Here is a 15,152-nt window from a genome sequence, read left to right on the forward strand (position 1 = left end):
TTTTTTAAGTCCCAGTGACTGTCTTTATAACTACTAATCCCATTACTTTTTCTTACTTATAAGATCTTGTGTCAAGGTGAGGTGGCTTTTTAGCACCTCCTGTACACCTTGTGCCTGCAAAGTACTGCCAGGCTCTAGACAGCCAGTTTGAAAGGCCTCAGAAGGCTTTGAATTAAAGTACTCCATTATCCTATTTAACACAGGACACCTTGCCCCATGGTGGTGAGCTTTGTGTGAGTGGCTCAGACGTATCTCACAGACAGGTGTGTAGTCAGTATCTGAGGATACCAAGATGGTACTTTGCTCCAGTGGTTAATCACTTGCAGTGATAAAAACACCCCCTTGCTGTGATAAGCTGTTCACATTAAAGGTTCAGACTTTTTTCTGTGTTTTCCTTCTTGATGAAGATGATTTAAAAGGTAGCCTGTCTCTCTGACATTTTGGAATAATTAATTCCACTACTCTTTTTCATTTATTAATACAACTATTTTCTTCCTAATACCTCTGCTGCCCTTCTTTTACACAAATGAGAAATCCTTTTGTTTTTCTTTGAAGCATTTACAGCTAGAAAAAAATATTTTCTCCTCTTTTTCACTGTCTTTAATATTTTGTCTGGGAACCCTGTGACAGAAGCATTTTGGTTTATCTGATCTATTTAGTCTTTTTTTTTAAATCTCAGACCTTAAAATACCTCCTTGTGCAACTAAACTAGCCTTTTTTTCTGCATTTTATTTTAAAAGAGAAGTGAAGTCTGTCTATATGTCTGTAGATTTCTAAGAGCAGAAAGGAGCACTTTATTTAACCTCTTGCATATCATCAGTTACAGAATCTCATTCGGTAGCTGATGAAGTCAGTCATCTGTTGTACTTTAGGCAGTATCTTTCTCAATTCCCCTGCATTAGTTTGCTGTGTTGGATTTTAAGACTTCCTATCATTGCACATTACTGTTTGATTTCTAAAATTCCTTAATATTTGCTTCTTGAAATCGCATTAATAGCAGATACAATACTTCTGCGAATCCATGCTCACTTCCTTCCAATAAAGTCTGGTATCATACGCTGCTGCATGAGTCAAATTGGCATTTCAATAAATGCAATATTCCTGTGCTCTTACTATTGAAATGTTGGTCCACTGATAGTAACTAAAAGAGCTTGTATTGCTTTAAAAGCACATGGCTGAGAGGGAGTACCTATGTGCCTCCTGTTGAATCTTGAGCAAGCAGTTTTGTTGTTCCTTGTTTTTAAGCCGTTCCTGTCTCTTAGGTAGCTCAGCTCTGTAGATGAACTGCTGCCCTCTAAGATAGGTTCTGTTTGTTCTGTCCAAGGTCGGCAAAAGAAACACTCTACAAAAGGAACAGTGACATATCAGCACCCTGACAATTACCTTCCTTCATTGGTAGTCAGTCTAGATACCAGTTCTGTTCAAGTATATTTTTTCAGTGTAAGAACCCGAGTTGATAGCTCTTCAGGAATTCACAAAGGAAATCTGAAGGGAAATGCTGGAGCTGTCCATTGACATCCTAATTAGCAACTCTCTTGTGGTGATGGATTATGAAGATGGTTTGTTGTGCTTTGATACAGGACCTATCAGGATCTCAGTAAGATGACAGTATTTTATATTTACTGCCACTAATGAACAGATCATAGAATGAATTCTGTTTTGGTATTCCTCAGGCTAGATCATAATCTAAATTGACTGTGATCATTGCAGTAACACTGGGGCTTTTCCAGTGTCCTGTTAACTTCATTAGTTCTGCTTTTAGGTGTGTTCTGGGCAAGTTTGGCCTAACTTAAGATGTCTTCATTTTCTCAAGGGGTCAGATGGCTCATGAGGAATATGTCTCATTTCCTGGTCCTGAGATCGTGAGGCTAGTATGCTAAACATGAAAAATGTGAATTCAGTGGGTTGACTATAGAATTTCTTAGGGTTAATAACTTCTGCCATAAGTGCCAGTATAGATACCTGCAAAACATGAATTGTCGTCACTTGGATGGTGCTTGGGAACACAAAGGACATTCAATACTTGGCATTTTTTGGAAGGAATTTGCCATCTGTTTTAGAGTATCAGTATCAGTTTCTCAAAACTAGTAGCTCTGCTACTTACTAGTCTTTGACCCTTCTTTTGGGTTGTAGACTCTGGGTACTTCAGTGACATAGAATATGCACCATCAAGTGACTAGATGGACTGAGTCTTCTTGAGATACATCTATAAACAGCACAGAATAGCCTTGTGTGTTATTTCTAGGAAAATTCTATTGGCAAAGTCTTCTCATCCCTTGGGGAGAACAGCTTCCAGCTCCCTTAACTTACTTCTGACATATAGATGACCAAAGTAAATGTAATTAATTTAGAAAACAGACTGCTCCAGGGTCTGGTTCTCTATCTGATTATCCATCCTTTTCTGTCATGCTCCTATATGGAGCATGGGTCTGGTCAAATACCTTGCTATGTCTGCAGGGAATTGAACTAACAACTTTATGGTAGTTTTGCTCTTCGTTACTGTCAGAGAATCTCCTTCGTGAGCGTGACAAAACATGACTCTTCCCTGAGCTTTTGAAAGTTTAATGACTTGTACTGAGGCAAAATCAAACACTGTAAAACACAGATGTGTTCTAGCTGTGTTGTTGGAATTGACATCCCCACCTGGCTCCAATAAATACACTGGTTCACCACAAAAATAAGAATCTCCATCACTATCCTGTCACCAGTGCCCCAAAGTTTATGATGCTGGATGGCAAATAGCTTTGCCAAATGCTCCTTTATAAAGCAGACAGGGGAGTCTATGGCGCACCTTAGGGATAGAGGGTACATGCATGCAAGTGACCTAGTGTAAAGCTTCCTTAGGTCAATCCAGGCACCTGGAGATCAGCATATATGGAAAGAAAGCTCTGAAGTTGGAACAAATTCATAAGTCACATGGGGACAACAGCAGGCAGCAGTTAGTACAAGACATTTTTCTCCAATGAAGAGAGCCTAGCTGAAAGAGGATGCATGTACTTACAAGTAGTGCAAGTCTGTGGCAGTGAAAGGCTGTAATTACTTGTCTTTACCTGGATTCCTTCCTTCTGTCATCTGTCATGAGACATGGCCTGACATTATTAGACTGTTACATGTATATAACCTCTTTCACACTAAAGTGTGAAATGAGATACTGCCACATGGTATATAACTTTTTATTTAAGAGACTGGATGAAAATACACCTTTGCAAACCATAGAGCAGTTATCTTTGTAGCATTTCCTCATATGCCTCCAAGAAATGTGCTATAAAACTACAGTGTACCGCAGGGTATGTCCCAGCCTTCTGGAATTCATTCATTCCACCAAGGATTTAGCTTCAGACCTTCACTTAAAAGTTTAGTATCTTCTGAACCTTTTTTCTGAAGATGATAGAGAAAAATATTTGCATTTGGGAAGGCAGAATAGCTGGGATTCTTCTGTTGGGGAGTCACACAGGAGTGGTAAGAGTTACAACAACAAGTTACAGCAGATAGGTACAGGACGTACACATAGATTTTGCTTCAAATTAAATGAAATTCTGGTTATCTGCAGATATCCATGTAGCTTTATTAAGAGCTTTTTCAGTTTTGATGCTCTGTTTTTCATGGTGATGAGAATTTGGGGTGAGATATATAATTGGGATATTTTTCCTTGGGAAAGCTATTTCTGCTATTTCTGTTCATACTTCAGACAATAAAATTGAAGTTTCCAACTGAATTTTTAATAAAATTTGTTGTATCATGTAATTTCAGCAAGAAAATTACACAAATAAAATTTCATGCTGTCTGCTTAGCTAAATTACTTTTTTTTTCCTCGTCCAAATACAAAAATGAGATTATTACCTGAGGTTAGGAGTACCTTCATCTTCATGGCTGTTCTCTAATTCCCATAACTGGAAAGAGGCTGGAAGGTCATCATAAATGTATTTTCTTTATGATACATGATATATAAGTATCCATAATTGAGTACTAGGTATTTTCTATCAGTAGACAATTTCTTTACTCAGTGGTACCCAAAGATAGCATGCTCTCTCTTTGAAGGAAAAAAAAAATCAGAAACATATACAGCAATGAATATTTCAGTTTCAGACTCTTGAGGAAATATCAGAGAGAAAGAAAGTAAGATCCCAGAGGTCTTTCTCTCCTCTCATATGTTAGCAGCCTGAACTAATACACTGCTGACCCTTATCATTCATACTGCTTTTTCAATCTTGGTTTCTATTTCTTGAATGCATTTCTAACAGTACCACTTCCAAAGCAAAAGAGTTTGCCATATAGGATTTCAGCACGGCTGTTAGATGAGATACATGCTGGTTGCACAGAGATTGTGCACTCAGAAAACAAAAAAGGGGGAAAAAAATCAGTGTTATCTGTTTGACACAGATAGTTTTCTTTGTGTGACTTTGTGCATTTCTAGGACCATGGCAGTATATAGTTTCAGCAAAGTACTTTCAAATAAGCTCTTAGTAGTGATGTCCTGTATTTTTTTTTCCTTTTGTTAATTGTTAGATAATGTGTCAAGAATGAGATTCTTAAAATATAGTCTGTTTCATGACCATCTGTCCAACAGCTTTTGAATATTTGCAGCATGAATTTTGTGGTGGAATAAATGATTAAAACCAATGGAAAGAAAAGCAATTCTTTTTAACTTGCACATTTTATTGTGTTGGATATTACCATATGTTAAGGAAGCAACATATAACTGGGTTTGATATAGCTATTTTCTGGAAAAAATATTGATGATGGTGTGCAATATGTAGGATTTTCAGATTCATCCAAAATATCTGCCTTGAGGGTTTTTCATGGTCTCCCACAACCTGCTGGAATAATTGGGTTTTTAATCAGAAGAGAATTAGAAGACCGTGAAAATTAATGTTTTCAAAAACTGCCTAAAAGAAAATATATGTGCTTAAATTGAATGTTTAGGTATGCATCTAAGCAGTTTTGGAAACCATCTTGCCTAATACTTTTTATCTCTCCAATACAGCAAGAGAAAATAGGCAGAATGCAGTACAGTGCTTATAGCCCAATGTGAAATAAAGCTTTAAACAGAGGAAAATCTCCATGCAAAGAGTGGTGGAAAATAAATTAGCTACTGAACTCGCTAATAGGAATAAGTGCTTATGTGTTCCAAAGAAAGCTTAGAAGTGTATCTGAAAGAGGAGAAGACCAGAGGGGTTCAGTCTATGTCTGTTGAGCCAAAATTAATGATATACCAGCAGATTAGTTTGCATTTCATTGGCTCCACAGGGACAGATCATAATGGCCATTGTATCTTTCTTCAGAATGTTGTAGGGAAATTTTCAAATAAGTGCCTGGGCATTTTTTGTGTGTAAAACACATATTATGCTCCCTGGGAGTTCTGCAGCTGTAAAGCCCTGCTTAAAATTTGGACATTCAAGTCAAGAGTTTTCCTAAGGTGAAGTTAACCCATGCAGGGAAGAAAATTATTTAAAGTGGGAAAAAATGTAAAATGACTTCTCATGTACAAAAAAAGTGGTGTAAAAGCTAAGATTTGTAGAGTGGTAAAATTGATACCTAGGAAAAATGACATCCATTGGGTACCAAATGCCATGACTTTGTCGTTAAATGACTGGATCTCTTTTTCAGAGTAGTCCTTCCGCTACTGTCAGGCTGAGCAAGTGCTCAGCTTATTAGGAAAATTAGTAGATCACTTGAAGTTGCATAAATATTGATTTAGAAGCTGAATCAATCTGTACAATCAGGCTGTAAATTTGCAGTTTCATTATATAGTAATTTGTAAATCCTAAATCACAAGATCATTATGGTTTGGCATTACATTGCCTCACAATAAACACAGTGAGTTTTTTCACATTCCTGCTATATTATTTGAGTTCCTTACCAGTTCCCTATATACTGTTCCTAGCATCCCAAACAGATGCCTGTAATGTGAAAAATAATCAGGTTCTTCACCTTCTTTCAGATTTCCAGGCTTTTGGTCTGAAGAAAGGGATGTTCTTCAATCCAGATCCTTATCTGAAGATTTCCATCCAGCCTGGAAAACATAGCATCTTCCCAGCACTTCCTCATCATGGACAAGAGAAAAGATCTAAGATCATGTGTAACACCGTTAACCCAATCTGGCAGGGAGAGGTAAGCAGTTTGAGAGTTAAGCTGAGACTTTTCTTAAAACATGGACATTACTCTAGTACTATCCCTGTCTTTTTGGTTTTTTAAATTCTGTTCTTGGCTAAATAGTTGTTGACCTAACTGGTTTTGATATATTTCATGACTACTTGTCTCAATACAAAAGGCTAAATTAGCTACAAAGATGAGTGATACATTAAAATTTCCAGTATACTTTCAGTATAGGTTGTACTTCATTGGCATAATTTATGAAGTTGTTAATTACTGAAGGCAGGCATAAAACAGAATTGAAAAATAAAGTCGCATAGCATGAAAGGCTGCTTCTAGGTTGTCATAGTGTTCTTACACAGAAAGGAGACATTACATAAAGCAGAACAAGTACAGCATACAAATAAAGAGAAGTGATGTAATTGAAAAGCATCAATGGCAATATAAATCAAAGGCAACTTTGGCACATTTGGCCATCACCTTGAAGAAATAGTCTCTAGTCTGCTTCTTTTTGTTGGAAGGACTTGTACGTATTAATGAGATCTGAGAGTTCAATTGCTGCCTGCTGTTTTTAAATTACATGTGAAATGGCAATAGGCAGCAAAGAATAAGGAATCTCTTTGGAATTAAAGGAGCCTGACATACTGGGTGTGATTTACTGGCATGCTCTTTTAGAACAATATCTCCACTGCAGGAAAGAGTAAAAGTAAATAAATACACTGCATAGATTTAGTCAAATTAAAATGCAAATTGTAAAGTAGCTTAGGGATAATTAGGTCAAACGCTATAGACATGGAACTGTGAGTGGGCAAAGACACCAGAAATGGCATTGAATGGTCCTACCTGGAGAAACGGTACCAAATCAGGTTATGTGACAGGTGGGGGAGGTTTTATGACTGAGGAAACAACCTTGAAACTAGTCAGAGAAAAATGCGTTCTAGCAGAACTAAACTGAGGACACTGTTAAGAGGCATCCACCAAGTCATAACTCCTCTGTGCAGCCACGCATCAGATGTATCTGGATGAGAGGTCCCAGGTCCAGCTGAGGATATGGTCAAGCTAGAACTGGCATGGGGGATCAGGCAGTTGGTAGAGACCTTTCAGTGCAGCGCATAAGACACAGACCTAGAGGGGAGCACGTATGAAGGGGAGACTTGCTCTGTGTGTGTAATGCTCAGTCCATAGGAATGTGGCCCTGATAAAATGTCACCGGTGTCTTCTCCTCAAACCATGCCAAATCACTGAGTTTGTGGGCTGACATTTCTTTTCCAAGTGGAGTTTGGCAGCAAGAAAAGGAGAAACAATGAAATGGCCTAATTATGGATATGGGAAAGCAAAAGAGCACAGCTAGCTTCCAGCTTCCCTGTTCAGCCCCCAGGTTTTCTTGATTGCGTGCAAGCATGCTGCTTCTCCCTCTCTGTTGTTAGGCTGTGAGTGGCAAAGGAGTGTAAAAGAGTCAAGCCATGGTTCAGCATGTTCTCCTTCTGCCTTCTCCTCAGCTGATACTGGGGCGTTTAACTGCGTGCATTTGTGCTGCAGTCTGTGCAATCAGCCCGTCTGAACTCTTTGTTTTGTTACTGAAGAGCTGCATTGGTTTCTGCTGCACAGAAGACCATAGGCCTGATTTTCTGCAACTTTGTCCCTTCATGGGACAAGGGGAGAGGGAAGACTGAAAACTTGCTGAATCATGGTGGTAGCCATTCTTCTGTCCACCCTTTTTACTTATGGATGTGAATATATGAAGTGACAAAATACTGAGGACTTGTAGCCATTCATTAAGAGTATCAGTCACAAGTTGTTTTCGCAAAAACAAATTTTAGGCAATATATTATTTCAGAAGGGTCATTCTTTTCTTAGATTCTCTGTCACTCCATGTGACTAAAAAGCAGATGTTCATTTTTTTTCAATTGAATGACCTATCTGATTTGTATTGGATGCTAAACTTGAAAAAACCTGGAATAGGGAAATAAAATGATGAAAATATCTGCAGACTAGGATCTTTATATATGTTCTTGATTACCCTTGAGCAAATTCAGAAGTGAAAGAGTCAATTCAGTTTTGTAGGGCTTTAGCACCAAAAGTCCTACAGACTAAAAGATGTCTGATTTATTTATATTAATTTGTTCTGGTATTCTTTGTCATATACTTACCATGCTGTTCTGTTTGTATGGTAACCACCTGCATTATACAAACACTCTGGGAGCACTGTGGTACCTCAGGCAAATTTTCATCTGTCTCATGTAATATTGATGATCATCTTCATTTCATAGGCTGTTCAAATGCTGTTCAGCACAAGTTATTCTGACTTAAACCTATTCTTCCATTGCTCTGATTTGCAGTACTTTGTACAAGGGGACATAAGGAAATGGAAATGTCTTATAGATGAGGAGTAGCAAGTGACAATCTGACACTTGCAGCAGGGATCTCTGTAGAGGTGAAAGAGCCCTCACACTGAGAATTTTTGCTGAGACAAGTTAAAGCCCAGGTGCTATCTTCTCCTGATAGAGAGACATCATTTTGAACATGTTTCTGTATGTTTTCACATGCTCTTCAGAAACATCTGTAACATTAAAAAAGTGAGTGCCTGGAAACCACATGGCACTGGACAGCTTGACTCTACAGTCCCGGGTTAGGCAGGTATTGCCCTGCCAGTCCAGACAGTTGCAAAAGCACAAAGGGTAAATAGGGTAAATTGGAGGTAAAATGCAAAGAAAATCTCAGAAGGAAGTGCCCATTTCCCAAATCTTGTGTACATGTAGTAGAATTGAGAAGGGTGGATGCTTATCTTCTAATTTAGATAGTGGAAAAATAATGACACTGTTCCCATATTGTTTCATATTGAAACAATGTGTCTGCTGTCACATTGTTTGGAAAAAGCTTCTTTAAAAAGATTTACTTTTTCAAAAATCAGTGAAGTGATACACAGTTCAGACAAGTAATAGATCAAGCACAGTGGTTTAAAAATTAGTTCGCATACCTCCAACTGGATTGGAAATTCTATGGTTTGGCTGATAAAGTACTTCAGGTTTCTGGACTTTACCTTAGACATATTTATGGTATTTCTTTCTTAACTATGTGTTGTGATCCAGTTTAAACCCAGAAGAGCAAAGAAAATTAAGTCTCTGTGTGTAAAACGGAAAGAACTTTGAAGGTTCAAAATATACCCAAAAATGAGATTAAAACCAAACGAGGTTAAATGTTGGTGCCAAAAAAATTGATATATTGTATTAATAGTAAAAGAGGCAAAGAGAAAGAAAGAGAAAAGAAAGAAAGAGAAAGAAGTGTGTGTGTGGGGGATGGGGGCACAGGGAGAGGGTGACAGGGGTTAGGTGGAAGCATATCACCCATCCAGGAGTCCCAATGGCATCTCGTTGCTCCCCTCCATCTAGTCTGCTGGTGATGAGGGTGCCCTGCCGCCGAAGAGTACAGAATCCTGTGGATTAATACCCGCTTTGGGCAGGTGGGAACACCCAGGTGCCTCCCCTGCAGGGGGCCAGTTTGACACGGTCCCTTGCAAGACTCTGGATTTGTTGCATCATCTGTGGTGCAGGGTCTGGGGACCCCTTAGGGGGGCCTTTGATGGGCCGTGACACCCCCTCTGTCCTTCACATGGATGCGGCTTTTTCCCTGGGTGAAGGGTCCCTCAGCTGGGCTCCTCTGCACGGTGGAGGATGGGCGGTCACTGCGCCTCTCACCAGAGGCTTTTCCAGAAGACACCCAAAGCCTCTCTCCCCCCACTCTTTGGTGGAGGGTGTGTTCAAGCCTGGCAGCTGATAGCCCTGGGGCCGTGAGCTCCACTGCTGAGGTGTTAAGCCTGTGCTTTGTGACTGTCCCCAGCCCTGAGTTGTTACGTTATCTTCATCAGCGGGCCCAGGGCCTCTCAGAGCCCTGTCCAGGGTGTGGTAGTCTTCTCTGCAGCTTTTGTAATACAGTTTTAAAAGTTTTTCATGAAAATGTTTAAGTCATAAATGAAAATATTTCAGTCTCTGACACTATGGCAGCTTGAGCAGACCGTTTCCTCAGTTTTTGTTTTATTTACTGCTGAGTGGAAAGAGAACTCTGAAGAATGGCCAGTGAGATGACTATAGAAATTGGCTGATGCAACCACTCAGCATATTTTAAGTAGTAGGAAGCGTCATCTGTTAAATGACGCATTGAATTTCAACTCCAATAATCTAACTGTGGAGGAGTAGATTGCCTTAAAGTGGGAGCCCACTACTAGGTTAAAAACAATCTCAACTTCCTGCAGAAACAATTCCAGCTTCTTTCACTCCTTGTTTCTTTGCCTCAGCTTTTACAAATACTGTTAAATTATAGTTGAGACAAGAGTGTTTGGGATGGCTGCCTTATCACTCTGAAGAGAGCCACATTTCACTGGTGAATGCATTGATGCAAATAAGCAGAGAGCAAGAGCACTTAACAAATAGCAGTTAGTATGACAGACCTGATACACATATTTACAGTATTTTCAGCTGTGTAACTTATGCTTTCTGCACCTCAGATACCTCACAACCTTTCAAAAATATTTCACTTGAATAATTTCTCACATAAGCTGTCTCTTGAGATTACCGATGCAAAATCAGAAGAAGGAAGCACTGAGGGACTTGAATGCCAGCGGGAGGTGGTTTGGGGAGAGAAGGCTTCTGTAGTGCAGGCCATCCTCAGTGATAGAAGCATTGGGTTTGGATGCTGCCTGCAGGAATGCCAAGATGCAACTGGCTGACTGAGTGCTGGTCTATGACTGCTTTTCTTAATGCAGAGTTATAACTTGAGCACTGATTCTGTGATCCTGAATGCTGAACTGGTGTGTGATAGACCACCCAGCAGTTCCAGGACTGAAGAACACTTTGCCAAAGTAGTCAGGTCAGGCAATGAGGGGTTTGCATTAACTCTCTGTGTCTCTAGAGGCTTTATGTTGGCGGATACAACAGGTGCTACCTGATGTAGCACAAACCTAGAGTCATACAAGCAGGGGATACTTGAGCAAAGCTGAGTCTTTCCAGAACAGAGTAAACCCATTGAAAGTATTTTAGTGTATTTGAATCAACAGTATGAATTTAAACTGAAGTGTGGGTTATATGTGATCTGATTCTGATATAGTATTCAGAACAGTAGAATGCTGACAATCCTATCATGGCCTCACAGAATCATTCCGTAATTTCAACAGAAGTCCAAAACAAAAGCAACAGAAACATCACATTGATTGAGCTCCTTATTGTTTAATCTGGATAAGCTTTTCCCCCTTCTGCTGGCAAATACAAAAGAATATGCTGCAGAACCTTGGAGGCCTTCACACCTAAGCATAAAAACAATATATAGGTGAAGTAAAATCCAGATCCTGAATTTAGTATGAGTTTCACCAAAGGTGTCATCAGGACTGAGTAAAGCCTTGCAGTGGTAGGTTCACTGTGTAACATTTCTAAACACATGCACAGGTAAAGAGTAAAACATGGACTACACAGACAAGCTGTAACTTTACAGCTATGGATTTTAATATCTGTTGATGATTGAAGTGTGAAAGCCCATGACAACTTTAGCTTCTTCAGGAATGAGTTATGGTGTGAAAAATCATCTCGATTTTTTTTTTAAGACATTATTCTTCTAGAACAGCATTTTACTTGCAGCTTCTGCACCTGGAAGACTGTCAGTCTTGCTAGCTTTGTATACTAGTGCTGATAAGTGTCTTCAAATATTTTCAGTCTTTGCTGTGCTAATAAATTTGTAGACAATTCTGAGATGAATCTGAGGGAGAAATACAGAAAGCAAATTTGCTGAAGGCCCTAGCTGACTTTGAAGGAGTTCAGTGGAAAGGATTGAATGAGACTTTAGAACATCAAAATGTATTTATGTGCACCCCTTTTATGGTAGGGAAAAAAACCCCAACAATTGTGCCATGTCAGAATAAAGAACTGCATTGGTTTTGGCCCCCTGCAGTCCCTGCTGTGTTCCAGCAATCTCTCACAGTAGGCGTAGGCATGTCCCCACCCTTGGCAACAGTGGAGCTCTGCTTTTGGCATTACTGACTCTGCAGTATTTTGTCTTGTCACTAAGGAGTACTGTAGAAAGCTTAAGAAATGGGAATTCTTGATGAGCTTATCCAGCTGTTGGTGTAAGTAGTGTTATATGGGAAGGTAGTGACGTGTAGAGGAGGTTTTTGAATGGAGAACAGAGTAATACAGATGTAGAGTGGCATGTGCATTAAGACTGTAATTGTTTCACTGGAGTATTTGAAACAAAACTCACTAATGAAATATTCAACTGAAAGAATAAATTTGTCTTCATCCATCAAATGTAATTCACAGCCTTTTAAGATTTACTTCTGCTTGTATCATCCCTGTACATGATGGATATCACAAATAAATTTTATTTTTAATTCTATTGCTTATTCAACTCCAAATTGAGAGCCCAATTCTTCCTGTCACCAGTATATAATTTATCTACCTTTATTATACTGTCTACCAGTTGTTATACTGACTGTTTTTAGAGAATTTGGCTTGCCCATAACTTGTCTAATTGGTGCTAATGGACATACTCTGCTCATTTTGACAACTTCCTTGATAGTGCTATTGAGTCACTGGGATCCATCTGTATTCAGGGATGCAAACAGCTTTGGTAAAAATAAAACATGGAAGTGAATCATCACCAGTATCTGGCTTTCTATGAAAACTATTCCAAGCTCTGGAAGTGGTTCTGTTATCTCATAAATGGCTATAGATGCATTCTGCCAGGTCAGCATTAGCACAGGCCTTTGTTCTTTACCTTATATGTCATGCATTAAGGTCCCCCCAAGATCTGTTCACGTTAATTAAATTAATCATCTGTGTCTGTAAAACCATTGTTGGGTCTGGAAGCAAATAGGCGCTGAAAAGTAGGTTACTATCTGAAATTCCTTCAGTGGTGTTTACTACAGTGTTTACAGATCGTGCTTGAAGATGGCAGCAGTAACGTGAAACCAGATTTACATTTAGATCATTGAGATGGTGTGAGAATATGAATGTCTCAGCTGATTCTAGGTAGTTTTGATTCTGATTTGTGTCTCTTGTGAGAGTGAATCTGCAGGAGGCAGCTGTGTAAAATCTGTGTAAATGAGAGGAGAATCCTAATGACTTATTACTGACCAGAGCCCAGATTGATGATACACTGTTTAACCCAAGAAGACTTAATATGTTAATATGTTGCTGTGATTTTCTTTATCATGACACTTTTGCTCTTTCCTCGCCCTCCATTTCTGTATTTCTATGGAAATAATTAATTACAGCTTGTTGATTCTTGGTGCCTGAGAAAATATCAGCTAAAGCTTTTCCATTGGCAGGGACATTTTAAGGATGAGCCTGGTACAGATTCTCCATGTCTAATAAGATGTTATAATGCTGCAGCTCTTCTCTTAGTGAGGAGTTAAAAGGATCTCTCTCTCCTGTCCTACTCCCTCTTTGCATTAAATGTGTGGGAACAAAGCAGTCATTGCATCTCTCAGCACTTTAATAAGTGGGACAGGCATTGACAAATGGATGAAGTAGGGAAAGTAGAGAGGTGTAATGACTTTGCATCTAGAGCAAATCTGTTTCCTCCTAGTCATCATAATTCCAGGGAGATGCAATCACACCCTAAAAAGGAAATAATTGAAGAAGACACTGGGAAAATAATGCACGTACTAACTTGTTCTGTTGAACATGGTTCTTAACAATTCAGTGGGTCCATCTATAATAGTAGTTGTGTTCCATTCAAGAGATCTATTTCTAAGCAAATCTCCTGCTCCCCCCCTAAAGACACCACTTGACAGTCCTGAAGTGCATGAACTCAGTTACTGTCAACAGAAGGGAAGCGAACAGGGGTGCTCCAGGAGCGCACCGAGTGCTTTTCAGACAATAAATGGGAGTTCAATCCAGGGCACCAGCCTGGAGACACTTTATGGTAAAACCCTTGCAACGTGTCTGGATGTGGTAATCACGTGCACAGCACCAGCTGCTTTGCTCTCCAGATCTCCAGATTTATTGTACCATAAATCTTCCTAATGCAGACATGGCCAAGGTATTCCAGAGGTTAGGAAACATCAGCCTCCACAAGGCCTCCATTCTGCAGCTCACAAGTGCTATTTTTCCTGAGTGTACCACGGATCTTCAATCATTCCTTGTGTTCAGACTTCCTGATTGCAACTTCTTTTTAGGAATACACCTGACAGACAACCATTTCCTCTAACAGTCCTAGTATATTTCTAAAGGAAAATAAAAAGGTTTTCCCCTCTGGATGTCTGTACTCTTTTCCAAAGCCTCTAACTCTGGGGGTTTTTCAGTCTGGGATTCTTCCAGACGCAAGGGCAGCTGGTTCACTACTTCCTCCTTTCAGTGGAGGACCTCCTCATCTTTCCTATAAAGGAGAGCCTTTGCATCCCTAGCAGGTAAGGATCAGATACCACAGTGACAAGATGGGGTCAGAGGCTCTTTCTAGGGCCAGGCCCTCTGTGAAAAACAGGTTATTCCTAACGGCATTTGGTTCTGCTGAGGCAGTCTGCCTTCTCCTCTGTGGAGTGTGCTGTGTCAAGTATCATCTCAAGTTCTAAGAGTTGTTTTGCACCAAGTTGGTGTGATAGACAGGGCAATGCACTGTGCTCATGCAACATTGTAGGTAATTACTGGCTTGAGCTAATCAGAGAATAGAGATTTAACTTCTTGTTTGTTATCTGTTTATCCACTGACTGCTGTAGATCATATATAAATTTGGGGTCTGCCCATTACTTGCAAGAATTTTGTTCCCTAAATTTTATACAATGCATTTTACTTGAATTTTGGTTGTGGATCAAGTGAAAACAAGTTCTAGTAATTACTTAAATAAATTGTTGTGAATTGTTTTTTACAGATGTCCTGTTGTCTGCTGTTATCCAAATGAATACATAATCAGTCACTAGACAAAGTTTTGTTCTTGGGCTTTAGACTTGAAACTTCAGCTCTTCTGGTAGATGAGTTAGCACCTGTGTTGAAATCCATTACTTCCTTGGAGATTTTTTTTAATTCAAGTAAAAGAAAGGCTCAGACAGAGTCACAGACCACTTACATGAAGCCATT

General features: G+C 39.4%; 1 protein-coding gene across 5 annotated transcripts in view; it reads left to right on the forward strand.

The window, feature by feature from the left end:
* HECW1 (HECT, C2 and WW domain containing E3 ubiquitin protein ligase 1) overlaps positions 1-15,152 on the forward strand; it is a 264,963-nt gene that overhangs the window by 165,114 nt on the left and 84,697 nt on the right. For all 5 annotated transcript variants that reach the window (XM_048297557.1, XM_048297546.1, XM_048297548.1 and 2 more), the window contains one exon: positions 5,942-6,111. In XM_048297557.1, the coding sequence (XP_048153514.1) occupies positions 5,942-6,111 (170 nt within the window). The remainder of the gene's footprint in view (positions 1-5,941; positions 6,112-15,152) is intronic.

This window comes from Corvus hawaiiensis, chromosome 1 (assembly GCF_020740725.1).
Source record: "Corvus hawaiiensis isolate bCorHaw1 chromosome 1, bCorHaw1.pri.cur, whole genome shotgun sequence".
Taxonomy (NCBI): Eukaryota; Metazoa; Chordata; class Aves; order Passeriformes; family Corvidae; genus Corvus; species Corvus hawaiiensis.